General features: G+C 51.1%; 3 protein-coding genes across 14 annotated transcripts in view; 1 reads left to right on the top strand and 2 right to left on the bottom strand.

Annotated features, from left to right (window-relative positions):
- PPP2CA (protein phosphatase 2 catalytic subunit alpha) overlaps nucleotides 1–12,435 on the bottom strand; it is a 354,454-nt gene extending 342,019 nt beyond the window's left edge. The window contains exon 1 of the mRNA XM_050792851.1: nucleotides 12,432–12,435. The gene's annotated coding sequence lies outside the window, so the exon portion shown is untranslated. The remainder of the gene's footprint in view (nucleotides 1–12,431) is intronic.
- CDKN2AIPNL (CDKN2A interacting protein N-terminal like) overlaps nucleotides 1–18,045 on the bottom strand; it is a 413,846-nt gene that overhangs the window by 111,134 nt on the left and 284,667 nt on the right. The gene's annotated exons all lie outside the window — the stretch shown is intronic.
- Nucleotides 13,568–18,045, top strand: part of JADE2 (jade family PHD finger 2) — a 54,857-nt gene continuing 50,379 nt past the window's right edge. For 4 of the 12 annotated variants that reach the window (XM_050792773.1, XM_050792772.1, XM_050792763.1 and 1 more), the window contains exon 1: nucleotides 13,568–13,591. In XM_050792773.1, coding sequence (XP_050648730.1) covers nucleotides 13,574–13,591 — 18 coding nt within the window. In that variant the 5' untranslated portion in view covers nucleotides 13,568–13,573. Of the gene's footprint in view, nucleotides 13,592–13,865; nucleotides 13,983–15,195; nucleotides 15,308–15,428; nucleotides 15,577–15,615; nucleotides 15,860–16,210; nucleotides 16,335–17,386; nucleotides 18,030–18,045 lie in introns of those variants that run through there. The other 8 variants (XM_050792771.1, XM_050792766.1, XM_050792768.1 and 5 more) reach the window with 7 other exon arrangements.

Below are 18,045 nucleotides of genomic sequence, written 5' to 3'. Positions count from 1 at the left end.
ATAAGGGGCTGACACCCCCCGTAGCCATAGTGGGTCTTTTTTATTTTATTATCATCCCCATCAATGCTATGATCACCAATCCATGCACACTGTCCAGTTTTTGGAACCTTTTTTTCTTGAGGTGAGGGTCTTACTCTGTCACACAGGCTGGAGTGCAGCGGTGTGATTGCAGCTCACTGCAGCCTCAGTCTCCCAGGCTCAAGCGATCCTCCCACTTCAGCTTCCAGAGTATCTAGGACTATAAGCGAGTGCCACCATGCCCAGCTAATTTTTGTATTTTTAAGACACAGGGTCTCGCTATGTTGCCCACGTTGGTCTCAAACACCTAGACTCAAGCAATCCTCCTCCCTTGGCCTCCCAAAGTGTTAGGATTATAGGCAAGAGCCACTGGCCCTGGCCAGGGACCATTTTTATATAAACTTTCTAGTGAAATCCAGGCTGCTGTAGTCTGCCTTTTGCCTACTAGCCTCCTTGTATGTGCATAAATAATGTAGACTCATTTTAACTTGATGTTGATCTTACATAAAGTGTGGGTGGAAAAGTATATCTGCTGGGTAAGCATCTAGTGCATCAAATAACAAATCCTAAAGTTAAATGGAAATTATTTTTAGGTTGTCTGGGCAAATAGCACAGAAGGTGGGGGAATCTGGAGATATGACCTCAGATGTGACACATGCAGACACACGACACACCACACATACACACACATACACACACACACACTCATGTGGGTACACACAAATGCACCTTCTCTCTTCCTTCTGCCCCCACACTAGCAGCTCCTTCCTGGCTTCCTCCGCCCCTCACTCACACAAAGGGCCAAAGCAAACACTTCAGCACTGAGTCATGTCCTACCTCATCTTGTTTCCAGCCTAGGAATCTCACCTCCCCACCTGGGCTGTGAGGTCTTCTGGGGCAAAGATGGTGTCTGCTTCTCCTTAGGTGTGACCTCCTAGTCTGACCAGCCAGAGGACTGGACACCTAGGAGCTGCTTGCCTTTCCTTGAACTCCGAGGGCAGTTGAGGATCAGGGAGGCAAGGGAGCTAGATGTCGAGTGGTAGACGTTCTCCAGGGCAGCCCCCACAGCCCAACACAGTCCCCTTTCCCCCCCCAGGAATCTGCCTCTCCTGCCCAAGCTGGATGCCAGGTAATGCATGTTTCCTCTTTCTGTAGCACTCTCTTAGAGGAGCTGTGTTAGGTCGATAATCTGCCTAGAGCTGGCCTAGCTGGGGATCAACTCAACAAGAATTCCCTTGTTTCCAAGCATCTCCCTCACATGGGCATCCAGTGCCAATTTGCGTCCAAGTGTCTCCCCAGTGCGCGGGATGGAGATCCAGCATATTTGGAGGCAGCTCACTGTGTGTCAGAGCCACAGGTCCTAGAATATCCAGCAGTCACAGTACCCAGGGCCACCCCAGCCTCACAAGTCACTGTGCCCAAGGCCCTGACGGAAGAACAGCTTGCTCACTAGTGCCTGAAGGAGGCTCCCAAGGCAGCCACTTTGTACCCTAGAGACATTCCCAGCAGCGGGAGGCAGATCAAGGCCAGGACACCATTAATGAAGCCTTCACTGGGGTGAGGCATCTCAGGGCCAGCTGGCCTTGCTGCTTCTCACCCTACTCTGAGCCTTGATCTGTTCACATACTTGACCCTGTTAGAATCCAGTGTCTGCCCTTCCCCCATCCTGTGGAATCCTCCGGGGAGGGACCTCATGTAACACATCCCTGTAGCCTGAAGCCAGCCCAGGGCTTGGCCCAGAGCTACCGTGTCTGCAGCACAGCTTGCACCAGCTTCCCTGCAGGCCTAGAGCCCAAGCCCTGGCCTCAGGCAGTCTCCGCTTCTCTTGAGGCCAGCCCAGAGCCCCAACTCAGTGAGTTCTCATGAACTGTTTAGAATCCACCAGGTAATGAATTGTTCCCACTCTGCTGTCTCAGGAGCCAGGCTGGGCCAGGTGTTCTCAGACTGAATTCGTTGGGAAGAAAGGGCACTCCACCTGCTGGAGGACGGAGCACCTCCCGGAGGCCATGCCACTCAGAAACTTTCTTCCCACACAGCTCCAGCCCCAGGCCGCCCACCCAGGTCTCAGCAGACCAAAGGCCTGGTGAGGCTTTTCTGAGCCCCTGCTGCAGCCCAACGTCCATGAGAAGGCTCTGGAATGCATTTAGGATCTGAGACTGGTCCAGCTGGAACAGCCCACAGAGATCCTAACCCTGAGGCCCAGAGAGAGCCAAACAGGCCCCAGGCCACACAGAGGGCAGCCCTGAGGCTAGCCTAGAGGGCAGGTTTCTTGCCCCTTCCTGCCAGGAGAAGTGTGTCCTCCCCACACCAATGATGTTTCTGTCCCTGGGAGGATTCCAAGCACCTGCGAGGAACCAGCACTACCCAAATGCAGAGGGCTTCTTGGGTTCCTCCAATAACCATAAGGTCGACTCCTCCCCTCCAGCTCCACAGCTCCTGCCCCTGCCCTTCACCCCTTCCCAGTCTTGCTCCCTACATACTCCAGTACAAGCAAAGTCATGAATTCGGTACATACATTTCCAGACCTTTTTTTCCCCTACAAAAGTGCATATGTTTGTGTCTCTGTGTGTGTTCAGATAAAAATGTAGACTTTCATTTTATGGGGGTTTTCTTGATTTGTTTTTGTTTTGTTTGCTTTTTTTTTTTTTTTTTTTTTTTTACTGTGAGTGGGATCATACTGCACATATTACCCTGAAAGTTGTCTGTCACTTAACACTTTTATTTCTTTTTCTTTTTTTTTTTTTTGAGACAGAGTCTCGCTCTGTCGCCCAGGCTTAAATGCAGTGGCCCAATCTCGGCTCACTGCAAGCTCCGCCTCACGGGTTCACACCATTCTCCTGCCTCAGCCTCCCGAGTAGCTGGGACTACAGGTGCCTGCCACCACGCCCAGCTAATTTTTCGTATTTTTAGTAGAGACGGGATTCCACTGTGTTAGCCAGGATGGTCTCGATCTCCTGACCTCATGATCTGCCTGCCTCGGCCTCCAGAAGTGCTGGGATTACAGGTGTGAGCCACCGTGCCCAGCCAACACTTTTCTTAAGGTTATTTTTATTCCAGGCATACAAAACTGCACGATGCCACTTCTTTGGCTATCTTGTTCTTTTTTCTTTTTTTTCTTTTTTTTTTTTTGAGACAGGGTCTCACTCTGTTGCACAGGCCAGAGTGTAGTGGTGCAATCACAGCTCACTGCAGTCTTTGGCTCAAGTAATTCTCCCACTTCAGCCTCCCAAGTAGCTAAGACTGCAGGTGCACACCACCAGATCCAGATAATTTTTTTTTTTTTTTTTTGAGATGGAGTCTCGCTCTGTTGCCCAGGCTGGAGTGCGGTGGTGCAATCTTGGCTCACTGCAAGCTCTGCCTCCTGGGTTCATGCCATTCTCCTGCCTCAGCTTCCCGAGTAGCTGGGACCACAGGCGCCCACCACCATGCCCAGCTAGTTTTTCGTATTTTTAGTAGAGACGGGGTTTCACCGCGTTAGCCAGGATGGTCTCGATCTCCTGACCTTGTGATCCACCCGCCTCAGCCCCCCAAAGTGCTAGGATTACAGGTGTGAGCCACCGTGCCTGGTGTTTTTTTTTTTTTTTTTTTTTTTTTTTTTTTTTTTGAGACAGGGTTTCGCTCTTCTTGCCCAGGCTGGAGTGTAATGGTGCAATCTTGGCTCACTGCAACCTCTGCCTCCGGGATTCAAGCAATTCTCCTGCCTCAGCCTCCTGAGTAGCTGGGATTACAGGCATGTGCCACCATGCCCGGCTGATTTTGTATTTTTAGTAGAGATGGAGTTTCACCATGTTGGTCAGGCTGATCTTTAACTCCTGACCTCAGGTGATCCGCCCACCTCGGCCTCCCAAAGTGCTGGGATTACAGGCATGAGCCACTGCACCTGGCCTAATTTTTATATTTTTTTATGGAACCAGGGTTTCATTACGTTGCCCAGGCTGGTCTCAAACTCCTGGGCGCAGGTGATCCATCCACCTCGGCCCTAAGTGCTGGGATTACAGGCGTGAGCCACCACGCCCAGCTGGCTGCTTTGTTCTATTTGCACTGTGCATTATTTAGTTAGTCCTTTAGTGAATGGACATTCAGGCTGTTTCCACGTTTTCACTGTTACAAACAATGCTGTAATGGCTCTTCTTAAGCTGCCATCCTTGTGCCCACATCAGAGGGTCTCACAGCGGGCCGTGGGCAAGGGTTCCTGGATTTAGAGCTGCACGCTCACATCTCCTCCTTCCAATGTATTCCATTAAATACCGGGTCTCACCTTCACTTCAAGCAGCTGACAAATGTAGTTTCTGGAACAAAGGGCAGTTCCCTCCTCAGAAGGAGCCCTCAGGGTTTAGCATCACGTTCCATACCCCACTGCATGCCGTAAACCAGGCAGACACCATCCGTCTGAATATGTTTGACTCCTCCCATATCCTCCTACCTCCACTTCTCCCCCACCCCCAACCCCATCTCATATGAATCACCGTCACTATGCAGGTCCACCTCCAGGCCTTTCTCAAGAAACTCTCTTGCCCATTTCAACCTCCAGGGTCCTCAGATGGCTTGTTGTACCTTGATCATCCTGCATATGCTTAAGGACCTGTCTTCCTAAATGGGCCTAAGTCCAATGAAGGGAGATCTGGATCTGAACCTCACTGCCTTAGCATAGAGCCTTGATCGTGTGTTTGTAAATGTATGCTACTTTCTAAAATTATTATTATTAGAGACAGGGTATTGCTCTGTCACCCAAGCTGTAGTGCAGTAGAGCAATTCTAGCTCACTGCAGCCTCGAATTCCTGGGCTCATGCAATCCTTCTGCCTCAGCCTCCCAACATATTGGAATTACAGGCATGAGCCACCATACCCTGCCCCAATGTATGCTATTTCTAATAGAAGCCAAGTTACCTCCAGGCTGACTGTGAATCAGTAAAAATACATGAGACCAGGCATGGTGGCTCACACCTGTTATCTCAGCACTTTGGGAGGCTGAGGTAGGAGTATCACTTGAGACCAGGAGGTCAAGACCAGACTGAACAACATAGTAAGACCCCATCTCTATAAAAAATAAAAAAATTAGCTGGACATGGTGGCTCGTGCCTGCCATCCCAGCTACTCAGGAGGCTGAGGCAGGAGGATCACTAGAGCCCAAGATGAGTTTGAGACCACAGTGAGCTATGATTGATTGCATCACTGCATTCCAGCTTAGGTAACAGAGTAAGACCCCGTGTCTAAAAAATAAATAAATAAATAATAAAAATAAATCATTAAATACAAGGAAAGGGTCTTTGTAAGACTATCAGATGTGGGGAGATTTGCTTTGATTGATCAGAAACCCTGGGAAAGGTGAAAGAAAGGGTTTTGTTTATACTGTTCAACTTGACTTAGGGCCAACACCTTCCGCTCTTGGTGGTCCTTGGATTGGCCCAGGCTCCTCAGCTCAGGATGGGGAGTCTCACACTTTGACTCTGGTTGGGCTGGCCCTTGATTTGGCTGGAGTTACTGGCTGCTGCCAGTTTCCGGGGAAGCGTTTGGAGGCCCCAGGGATCTTCATTTCCTTTTGCCATCTGTAGCCACCAGGCTGGATCTGAGAGTCTAAGAGGGACAGGTGGCCTGGCTGGCACATTATCCACACATCTCCTGGGACTGGGCAGTACCGTCTCCAAACTGGCTGGCTAAGGCTCCAGAGGGGTGCCTCTCCCAGTCATGCATTTGTAGTGCACCCCAGGAAGAGCCAAGTCTGGATCTTTCCAGGGCAGTGTCTTCAGCCATGAACACAAACCTGGGTAGACTTTCCCTCTGTTCCAAACCCAAGCTGCAATTTCTTCCTGGAGCCCAGGAGGCAGAAGCTACTGGTTTTGTCCTCTCCTGAATGCCAAATAATATGTTTTCCACAGAGTTTGGCACATAGTAGGCACAGAGGAAATATTTACTGAATGAATGCTCATCCTCCTTTAGAGGAGGCCACCTCATCCCACTGGATAAACGTGGCAGAGTAAAGATGGGATGACAGAAACAGAAGAAACAGAAGGAAGTGTAAGCAAACCTTACTTGGATCTGTGCAATTAGCAAGTCTTCCCACTCCATTCTTTCCCTTTAGGATTCCCGGGAAATCTCCAGGAACCCTAAGGTTATAGGGCAGGTATTGTGACCCAATTTTTCTAATCTCTAAACCTGGGCTATTTCAAGTGTGATCTGTGGACCAGCAGCATGAGCATCATCTTGAAGCTTGTTAAATATGCAGACTTGGCAGGGCACAGTGGCTCATGCCTGTAATCCCAGCACTTGGGAGTCCAAGGGGGGCAGGAGTTCAAGATAAGCCTGGCCAACATGGCAAAACCCTGTCTCTACTAAAAATAAAAATAAAAAAATAGCCAGGCTTGGTGGCGGGTGCCTGTAATCCCAGCTACTCGGAAGGTTGAGATGGAGAGTCACTTGAATCTGGGAGGTGAAGGTTGCAGTGAGCTGAGATCATGCCATTGCACTCCAGCCTGGATGAGAGAGAGTCTCAGTCTCAAAAAATAACAACAACAATAATAACAATAATAATAAAAATACAGACTCTTGGCTGGGTGCAGTGGTTCATGCCTATAAACCCAGCACTTTGAGAGGCCCAAATGGGAGGATCACTTGAGACCAGGAGTTCAAGACCAGCCTGGGCAACACAGCAAGATCTCTGTCTCTACAAAAACTTCTAAAAATTAGCCAGGCATGGTGGCATATGCCTGCTGTCCTAGCTACTCGGGAGGCTGAGGCATGAGGATCTCTTGCACCTAGGAGGTGGGTCGAGGTTGCAGTGAGCTGTGATTGCACCATTGCACTCCAGTCTGGGTGGCAGAGTGAGACCCTGTCTCAAAAAAAAAAAAAAAAAAAAAAAGGCCAGGCGCAGTGGCTTGCACCCGTAATCCTAGCAGTTCGGGAGGCCAAGGCAGGTGGATTGCCTGAGCTCAGGAGTTCGAGACCAGGCTAGGCAACACAGTGAAACCCCGTCTCTACTCAAATACAAAAAATTAGCTGGGCATGGCGGCGTGTGCATGTAATCCCAGCTACTCGGGAGACTGAGGCAGGAGAATCGCTTGAAATAAAATAAAATAATTAAAAAATAAACTTTAAAAAATGCAGACTTTTAGCTCTCCCAGACTTAATGAATCAGAATTTGCATCTGAACAAGATCTCAGGTGATTTGTGTGCATAGTGTAGTTGGACAAGCATTGCCCTAAGCAGTGAGTGTGTGAATACAGGTCTAAAACCCAAATGAGGACTTCTCACCTGACACAGAGGTGGGCTGCTGGGGAGATGGCTAACTACATCTGGGGTTTCTGCCTACCTTGATGACTCAGACAAATTGTTGAGTCAGATACTTTCTGTCTCTTTCCAACCCTTGTATACCACCTTGAACATAGTAAGTGCTGGGTGTGGTGGCATGTGCCTGTAGTCTCTGGAGGCTGAGGCGGGAGGACTGCTTGAGCCCAGGAGTTCTGTGTGGTAGTTTGTTATGTGGATTGGGTGTCCGCACTAAGTTCAGCATCAGTATGGTGACCTCTCAGGAGCAGGGGACCACCAGGTTGCCTAAGGAGGGGTGAACCGACCCAGGTCAGAACATAGCAGGCAATAAATATTCAGGGAATGAATGTTGAACCAATCTTATACTATTCTCTTAATTTAGGGTTTTTAGGGTATGCTGGACTTCTGCATCTGGACATATACTGCAAGTTATTTGAAAGGATTTTTAGTCTGGGTGCAGTGGCACGCGCCTGTAATCCCAGCACTTTGGGATGCCAATGCACGTGGATCACTAGAGGTCAGGAGTTCAAGACCAGCCTGACCAACATGGTGAAACCGTATCTCTAAAAAAAAATACAAAAGTTAGGCAGGGCACAGTGGCTCACGCCTGTAATCCCAGCACTTTGGGAGGCCGAGGCGGGTGGATCCCTTGAGTTCAGGCATTCACGACCGGCCTAGCCAACATGGTGAAATCCCGTCTCTACTAAAAATACAAAAAATTAGCCTGGCATGGTGGTGGGTGCCTGTAATCCCAGCTACTCGGGAGGCTGAGGCAGGAGAATCAGTTGAACCCAGGAGGCGGAGGTTGCAGTGAGCCAAGATCGTGCCATTGCACTCCAGCCTGGGCAACAAGGGCGAAGCTCCAACTCAAAAAGAAAAAGAAAATTAGCTGGGTGTGGTGGTGCACACTTGTAATCCCAGCTAATCCGGAGGCTGAGACAAGGGAATCACTTGAACCCAGGAGGTGGAGGTTGCAGTGAGCCAAGATGGTGCCACTGCACTACAGTCTAGGCAACAGAGGGAAACTGTGTCTTAAAGAAAAAAAAAATACATATATATATATATATATATATTTTTTTTTTAGCCAGGTGGAGTGACTCACACCTGTAATTCCAACATTCTGGGAGGCCAAGGCGGGAGGGTTGCTTGAGCCCAAGAGATCAAGACCAGCCTGGGCAACATAGCAAGACCCTGTCTCTACAAAACTAAAATAAAAGAATTTTTGTTCTGAATCAGGACCCCTGGAAGAATAGCTATTGTCTAATGAGCAATGACTGAGTGCCAGGCCAGTGCATGGAAGCATGTGGACATGCTCTCAGTGTTTCACAAAGTGTTTCACAAAGTGTGGTTGAATGCCATGTACATCATGAATGACCAATCGCTCGTTAAGAGCTGCAGGTGTTGGCTGGGTGCAGTGGCTCATACCTGTAATCTCAGCACTTTGGGAGGCCAAGGTGGGTGGATCACTTGAGGTCAGGAGTTCAGTACCAGCCTGGCCAACATGGTGAAAACCCATCTCTACTAAAAAATTTGCCAGGCATGGTGGCAGGCTCCTGTAATCTCAAAAAAATAAAAAGCTGCAGATTTTTTTTTTAATTGAAAAAAGAAGTTGCAGGTGCTGCTCCAGACCTGCCTACTGAGAACCTTTGGGGATAAGGCTCAGATATCTGCAATTTTTGGCCAAGCACGGTGGCTCACGCCTGTAATCCCAGCACTTTGGGAGGCCAATGTGGGCGGATAATTTGAGGTTAGGAGTTTGAGACCAGCCTGGCCAACATGGTGAAACCCCATCTCTACTAAAAATACAAAAAGTACTTGGGTATGGTGGTGGCGCCTATAATCCCAGCTACTTAGGAGGCTGAGGCAGGAGAATCACTTGAGTCCCGGACTCGAGAATCACTTGAGTCCCCTGGCTGGGGCCAGGCACAGTGGCTCACGCCTGTAATCCCAGCACTTTGGGAGGCCAAGGCGGGTGGACCACCTGAGGTCGGGAGTTTGAGACCAGCCTGGCCAACATGGAGAAACCCTGTCTCTACTAAATATACAAAAATTAGCTGGGCACGGTGATGTGTGCCTGTAATACCAGCTACTTGGGAGGCTCAGGCAGGAGAATCGTTTGAACCTGGGAGGCGGAGGTTGCAGTGAGCCCAGATCGTGCCACTGCGTTCCAGCCTGGGTGACAGAGCAAGAAACTGTCTCAAAAAAAAAAAAAAAATCTGCATTTTTAACACGCTTCCCATACACTCCATCCACACTAAAGTTCATTGCATCCCTAGTTTACAGAGGAGGAGACTGAGGCACAGAGAAGTTGATTGACTTGTGCAAAGTAACAGAGCTGGAGAATGGTGGAGGCAGGACTCAAACAAAGGATTGCCTGACTCCCGAATCCATAGTTTTAATCATATTGTCTATTACACATGAAAAACTGATGTCTAGAGTGACTATGTGTATTTAGTCATGTATATTGATTTGTGTGTATTTCGTGTGCCAACAAAGTTTGCTAGACTGTGACCCCTGGAAGGCAATTAATGTGTTTTATTTCTCTCAGTATTTGTAGCATCCATTACCATGCCTAGTACATAGAAGATCCTCAACAAAAGCTGTTTGAATTAAATTTCTACAGGTACATAGTTATTCATCTCTATACACATTCACAGATAAATCTATACAGAGGACATCTCATTTTCAGCTAGCATCTGAGAACAAGTTGTGACAACTAGAAATCTTCCCTCTCTATCTTGAACTATTTCAATCAAGCTTTTGCTAGCATTACTCCATTGACATGGCTCTTGTCAAGGACACCAGTAACCTCCATGTTGATGAATCCAATGATCAATTCTCAGCCTCCAGCTTGTCTGACCCCTCCACAGCTTTGGACATAAGGCTTTCCTCCCTCCTGAAACTCTCTCTCACTTCCTTTGGCTTCCAGGATATTCCTCCTACCTCTTTGAATGCTTTTTTTTTTTTTTTTAAACAATATTAACAACACTTTTGCTGATTCCTCCTCATCTTCCAGACCTCTTCACCCTGCAGTGCTGAAGGGCACCATCCTTGAGCCCCTTCTCTTTCTATGTTCACTTAGTTGATGATCTCAAATTTAAATACCATCCATATGCTCACTGACCACTCTCAAATGACATCTTCAGCCCAGACCTCACCCCTGAGCTGAGGCTTCATGTCTAGCTGCCTGTCAATGGCTGCACTTGAATGTCTAATAGGCATCTCAAGCTTCATATGTCCAACACTGAGCTCCTAATCCCCTAAAACCTACTCCTTCCAGTTTCCTCCATCTCAGTTAATGACAACTCCATCTTTCCATTGGTTCAAGGTAAAACACTTATCACTGTCCTTGATTTCTTTCTTTTTCTCTCACACCATCAGCAAATTCTGTCAGAGCTACCTTCAAAACATAGATGACCGCTTTCCACCACTTCAATTGCTACCGCTCTGGTCCAATCATCTCTCACCTGGTTTATTCAGGTGGTCTCCTAATTGGCCTTCCTGCTTCAGCTTTGCCTCTTTAATCTGTTCTCCATGTAACAGCCAAGAGACCTGTTAAACCCAGGGTCAGATCATGTCAGTGTTCTGCTCAAAACTCTCCTCATCACTCCAGCAAAAGGCAACTTCCTAACAACAACCTACAAGGCCCTATATAATCTCTTTCATTTACATATTAAGCACATTCCTGCCTCGGAGGCATTGCACTTGCTGGTCTCTAGAGACCTTGGTTCTTAACCTTTTTTGTGCATGTGCCATGGACTATTTTGGCAGTCTGTGACACCTGTGGACTCCTTCCGAGTAGAGTATCTTTAAATCCATAAAATAAGTTCCACAAATTATAAAGAAAACCAATTGTATTGAAATACAACTCTCAAAATATTTAAACGTATATATGTGCTTCTCTATTAATTCATTAAATTACAAGAGCTAGCACCATGATTTTGGAGTAGTGATGAGTAAAATGATATTTTTTTCAATAAAATACTCATGAAGTGTAGTATTTTAAGATATTTGCAACAATTCTAGTGATATGAAAATATCTGTGATTTCTACCAGCAATAATGTCACAGGTGTTGGTAATATCACTGACTTGTTATCTGTATTCATAATTGACGAACATGCTACATTTTAATTAGTGAAAATAAAGTTGTAATTTTTTTCTCATCTAAGGTCAAGGATTCTCTGAATTCTATCCACAGACCCATGGAGAGGAGAGTCTGTGGTCTCCAAGTTAAGAACAGCTGGCTTCTCTTCCCCCATGTACATACACACATACTCCCACATACAGTTCACTTCTTTACCTCCTTTTCTCAAAGACTGTCTTCTCGGTGAGAACTTCCCTATTTTATTTAAAACTGCACTCCCACATTGTGTATCACCCTTTCCTACTTAAGAGTTTCTCCACAGCACTTAATCACTTTCAAGCATAATATATATTTTTATATTTTGGAGTTTAGAATAAAATCATGTCCAATTTTAATAACCTGCTCACTCTAGCAGCTAACATTTTTACCTTTCTTTTTTTTTTAAGTTCTGGGATACATGTGCAGGATGTGCAGGTTTGTTACATAGGTAAGCATGTGCCGTGGTGGTTTTGCTGCACAGATCATCCCATCACCTGGGTATTAAGCCCAGCATGCATTAGCTATTTTTTCTGATGCTCTCCCTGCCCCACCCCTCATTTGTTTATTTTATTTATTTACTTATTTGTGTGTGTGTGTGTGTGTGCTGTGTCCCCAACACCAAGAATGGTGCCTGGCATACGGGAGGCTTGTTGAGAAAAACGAAGGATTACATCTCAAGAACTCTGTTTCTTCTCATTTCTTTCCTGTAAAAAGTTAATGAATGATTACATCCAAAGTAGAGATTGTGGAAAAAGGGGGGGAAAAAAAGTTAATGAATGATTTGTGAGACTTTTAATAAAGATTAAGGAGTTACAATTAGCTTTATCGTTATCATTCTGTTAAAGCTTCCAAGGTTAACCTTAAACAGCAGCACAGAGCTGTGGGAATCCAAGGGTTTTGATAGTCCTAAGCAAGAGGTATTTTCAAGGGCTCATTAGAAGGCCTGGGTCTCATCCCAAGTCAGGGAACCACCTCAGAAGCAAAGTGCCGCTCATAAAATTCTTCTTGCCAAGACAGCAGTCAGATCCCCCCATCCCCAATCAAACCAATAATAGTAATACTTTTTCTTTCTGGCAGTGTGGTAAAATAGAAACCACGTAGGTCTCAAGGTCAGCTAGACCTAGGAGCCAATTCTGCCAGCACTTACTAGCCGTATGGCTGCGGTAAGTCACTAAACCTTTCTGAACAGGTAAGAGGGGGTTTGCGGGAGGATGAGATGGAATAGCTTACAAAATCACCAGTACACGGCAGGTGCACTTTAAATGGTCACCCCTCCCTCATTCATCTCTGGAGGTCATCTCTTTAGACTGCACCACTGTAAACTGGTACCCTCACTCCCACCCCAGAATGGACACCTGGACCTTGACCATCAAGCTTCAGAGAACAATTTCACCCTTCCAAGAAAAACCCCACTTAGGTACCAGGCAAAGTGCTAATGAGCACTATGCACCCTGTGCCAGCTGCTGCTTTACACATACCACATGTATATGTACATACATACATATATGTATATGTGCACACATGGCCTCAGCAACCCTCCAACCACCCCATTCTACCCAAAAGGAAAAAGAGATTCAGGGAGATGAATTCACTTGCCCACATCACACAACTTCCAAAATGCAAAGCCAGGATTAGAACCTAAGTATTTAACCATTTTGTTGCACACTCCAAGTCTGCAACACCTGTTTCCAGGCTCTGAACTTGGCTAGGGAAAAATCCCACCAATTGACCACTGAGAGCCACAGCCAGGTCTACTTGGGAGGTAATACCCAGACCATCCCCTTGCCAGACAATTATCCTCAGACTTTGTGAATGAAGGCCAAGGAAGAGGAAATGTTGCAGTGACTCTGAGCTCATATTTCTTTCTTGTTGCAAAAACTGCTTATTTCAGCATCCATCATCTCCCTCTTTGTTGGGTAGACAATCCGCCCTGTCAAAGGATTTGTGCTGTTATTATGAGTTTGTTTATTATTAGATTTATTTCTCCTATAAGCAAATGTGTTCACAACATTCCATCGGGGAATCTTCTTAATTGTCACATAAATGTCATCTTATGTAAATTGAATATTTATCTTCCCATGGAAGGGGGTGGAGGGGTAAGGAAGAATAAACAATCTTCAGTCTTGGAGAGGGAAGGCAAGTCTGGTGTCCATTCAAAACTCACCCACATGCCTTCAAAGCCAAAGGTGAGCTGAAAAATTACTGGATAATCTTTGAGGGGCAGCCGAGCATGAGGGGGAAGAAAAAGTTGGCCACGATGCTTTGGGGATGTTGGGCCAGGCTCCCCACAACCTCCTCCCGAGGCCACACCACCCCCTCCCCAGTCAGAGGCATTCCGAGGAGGTTGAAGCCTGACCCCCGATTCCTCCCCGACCAGGAGGCCAGTCCTTCTCCTTCCTCGAGAGAAGGTGAGCTCGGCGGGCGCAGCGGGTTGGGTGGGTGTGGCCCGCGGCTCCGGGAACAGACCCAAGGCCCCGCCACCGCCGGCTAGCAGCCCGAGAGCCCGCCCGCCTGGCGAGCGCAGGCTCTTCTTCCAGAAACTGCGAGGATCCGAGCGCACTGTTTGTGCACCACAAGGTCAAGTCGGGAAGTGGAGCCGGAGGAGGAGGGGCGAGGAGACGAAGGGTGGGGAGAGGGGCGCCCCGCTTCCTCGCCATGTGCCAGCCTTTGGAAGTTACCCCTCGGTTTTTAACCCTTTCGGGGTAATGGGAAGGAAGAGCAAGGAGGAAGGGGTCGCCCCGGGGCAAAATCCTACTGGGGCCAGGATGTGCAACCAGCCACCCACCCACCCATCACTGCCTTCTCCACCCCCCGGAAATGCGGGGCAGCGCTAGGCGCCAGGAGGCACTCGGGAGGGGGGAGGGGGCGACGAGCCCAATGGGGACCCTCTCTACGGACCGCCCCTCTTTTCTTGAGGTCGCCTACAATTTCAAGTTCCCCCGCCCGGAATGTTAGTTTTCCATTTGGAGTGGGTGCGGGGAGGAGGGCCGCGCCCCCTCCCCAAGACTCGCGTGCGCCCCTCCACTCCCCTCCTGCCAGCACTTTCTGCTCACTTCTGGCGCTGCAAAACGCCACGCGATTTATTCGATTCGCATTTTAAAACCAGCGATTCAGAAGCAGGGCCTAGGGCGAGGGTCTTCCAGCGCTGGAGGGCCCCGGGGGGCGGGGTGCTCAGTGCAAACCTCGTTCCCTCCGCGAGTGTCGCCTCCAGGCTGTTATTTGCAAAGAAACGTCTTTTTGACGCAGGGAGAAATGGCAAATTTTAAGTACGTCATTAATATGGCGCCAAAAGATTTTTTTAAGTATAAGCTTGCTTTTTTTTTTTTTTTTTTTTAAGGTTGCGGGGGGCGCCGCCCGGGTCTGGGGCGCGTAGGGGGCGGGGTGTGAGCAGAAAGTGTGAGTGAAAGAGTGGAGGGGCGGGGTATGTGTGTGAGTGTGTGAAGTGTGAGCAGACCTGATGGGACTTGCACGGGCGCAGCCGCCGCTCGGGCCCGGCCCTGGGGACAGGGCGGGCTGGGGGCGCCCCAGAGTCCATAGGGAGTCCGGGCCCAGGGTGCCGGCAGGCGTGGTGGTGGGGGCGGTGAGGCAGGGCACCCTCCCCCCACGGGGCCCGCAACGCTACCTGGACTCCCCGCCGGAGCCAAACAACTGGGCGGGGGGGTGGGGGGCGGCGACGGGGGTGTCGGGAACGGAGATCCGAGTGAATAAGAAAAAAGTGGCTACTCCCCCTCCCTCGCTCCTCCTGCCCGCCCCCACCCCACCCCCACCCCAACACATTTTTTTTTTTTTTTCTAAAGAGATCACAAGGAAGTCTTGGTTTAAAAAGAAACAGAAACATACACAGGGGGTTGGTGAATGGTGCCGACCGCGGCCATCGCAGTTGGAGGCTATTTTTTGGGGGGGTGAGTAGCGTCCATGGAGTTACTTTGCGCCCACTCCTAGCGGCACCGGCTCAGGTCCGGCGGGCCGACAGTCCCCGGCGGGGGGCGTGGGGCCGGGGACGCCGCGGGCCCGGCCGCCTCCCTCGCCGCGACCCCGGATGGATGCGCGCCCCCCGCCCTCCCGCGCCGGCCCCAGGAGCTCCCGGCTTCGGGAGCATCCTTCCCGCGCCGGTCCCTGCAGCGGCGCGTAGCCGAGGGCAGCGCCAGTCAGGGGGGCACCGCGAAGCAAGGTAAGATCCAGCCCCCGGCGGATGGGCCCTGCGCATCTCCACGACGTTATTTGGTGTTTTTGCAACATATCTGCCAGCGCTCTTCGCTCCCTCGCTCTCTCTTGCTCGCTCGCTCCCTCTCTCTCCTGCTGGCTGCCTGTTCTAGGAAGCCAGCGCGGAGGGGGGGGGGGGGGGGGGATGCACAGCACCGGGGAGAGAGATTGCGCATGTTGGTCAGTCGTGTTTTAAAGAGTACAGTGCGGGGAGGCTGAGAGGGGCGCATGCAACAACAACTTTTGGAAGGGTGAGCTTGGCGACCTTCTTTATTAATGACTGCGGCAAAGCGCCCCCGGGCCGGCGAGGGGGCGCGGGCGGGCGGGGGCGCGTCAGGGCTGCAACTTGCCCCGCGGGCTCCGGTCGGGCGTAGGGGCTGCGGCGGGAGATGGGTACGGTGGGGAGGTCGAGCAGCCGGGGCGGGTGCTCTGAGAACCTGGAGCTCTCTGCCCTCCTGTCTCCCCGAGTTTCATTTTGTTGATACGCAGCACGTCCGGGCGCCGAACCGGGCTGAGCCGGTGCACATGACCTCGCGCTGGGCTCACGTGCAGCCGGTCCGGTCCCAGACACCTTCCGGGGGCCACCGCCTCCGCCCTGTCGCCCCCTCTCCGGGCCCGGTGCACGCGGGTGCTGCACGCGGGGGCAGCATGCTCGGCTCCTGGGGTTGGAGGCTCTGCACATAATTAGACAGTTTTTTTTGGAGGGGCGGGGGACACCCTTTACAGGTGAGTGTGGAGGGTGCGGAGCCTCGGCGCCAGGGGTGAGGACTGGGGTCGGGGGCAGCCTCCACCTCCGGGGCCGCGCGGGAGTCCAGCTGGGGAGAGGCGCTGGGAGAGTGGAAATGTACCGGCGGCGGCCGGAGCGGCGGGTGCGCGCCCGCGGGGCGACGGCAGGGGGCGTGGCCCTTGTTTACCTTCTCCCAACTCTGCCGGTTCGCGTCCCGCTTCAGGGACGGATCCGCAGTCCCCTGCCCTCTGCCTCGGGCCCTGCACCCTGGGTGGTACCAGGAAGATGCCGGCTTGTGGCGGACCCCGTTTGGGACGCATACACCTGACTCTCAAATGAGTGACATTGCAGCCCCCGCCCCCACCAAGCGCTGCTGCAGTCCCTCTGCCGGATCCCCGGCCCCGCCCCGCCCCCGGCAGTGGCATCTTCCCGGCCTCACCTCCTTCCTCCCTCTCCCTCCCTTCTTCCCACCCACTCGCCTGCGCCTGCGGAGCGGCGCCCGCCCGCCTCTTCCCCGCCTGGGTGCAGACTTGTGGCTCCCCATGGTTTCTTCCCGCCCATCCCTGGGTCCTGAGACACCCTCTCCTCTCGGCGAAGGGATGAGGGGTCAACTTGGCGATTCTCAGCTGTTCTGCCGGAGGATGGGGATGCCTGCGAGACAGCCAGGAAGGCTTTACTGTAGCTTCCAGAGGCCCAACCCTGTCCCCTACTACACACAGCTACCCACCCCACCCGCCCCAGGGCTCGGCTGCCCTTCCCGGCGTCTCTTAAACCCCTCCCCCGACCTGGGTGTCAAGCCCACCCACCTCCCGGCGCCGCCCCCGGTCCGAACAGCCTCTTGCCCTTCCTTCGCCTGGGCCGGAGCCCCCCGCAGCCGCCTCCGGCTCCTCCTCCCGGCTCCCGCGGTCGGAATCACGCCGGCGCGCCTCCAGCCTGCGGTCCCGCGGACTGCCTCCAGGGGCGGGCTGGAGGCGCGCGCAACTCTCCTCCCAATCCCCTCAGCCGCTGCCGCTGGCCTGGGCACTTTTTTACCAGCTTGGCTGCTGGCCTCTTGCTGGAGGCTGGGGGAGGTGAAGGGTCACTGGGTGTCTTTGCCCTATGCCGAAGGCACACTGCGGCCGGCGATTCTGGTCTGCAGATTTCCAAACCTCGCCACTGCGTCTAGCACCCCTGGCTCATCTTCTGCAGGATCCTGAGGCACAAAGTTTTATCCCTGGTCAGAGTTTGTAGGGGGTCATCGAGAGGTGTCATGTTTCCATTCAGAGCGGTTCCAAAGCAGCTAGGAAGGGGCTGAGTGGGATCTGCTGCCATGCCTTTGTTGGAAGGAGGACCCTTGAGCTCTGATCCCAGACAAGCCGTCTGGACGCCCCCTGAACATTTATGTCTGCAAACTGAGTCCTGGGTCTGGGAGGTGGTAGAGCCGCCTGGCCCCTCCTCTCGGAGTGGCATTAACTCCCTGCCTTCACTGGTAAAATTCCCAGTAGGACATTTGGCAAAAGGACTGAGCATGGAGCTGCCAACCGGGCCTGGCTTTGTTTCCGAAGGGTTCCCAGGCTTCTCCCCTACTCTGACTTTCTTTCTCACCTTAGGGCCCCAGATGAACGCACCATCCGTCTTGTCCCATCTTCCTTAGACGGGTTGGGACTCGCAGAGCCATCTAACAAGCAGAGGAGGAAAATAACAACAGAATAACTGTAAGGGGGAAGGAAT

The sequence above is a fragment of the Macaca thibetana genome, chromosome 6, assembly GCF_024542745.1.
Source record: "Macaca thibetana thibetana isolate TM-01 chromosome 6, ASM2454274v1, whole genome shotgun sequence".
NCBI lineage: Eukaryota > Metazoa > Chordata > Mammalia > Primates > Cercopithecidae > Macaca > Macaca thibetana.
This window is presented reverse-complemented; position numbering and strand designations above follow the sequence as displayed.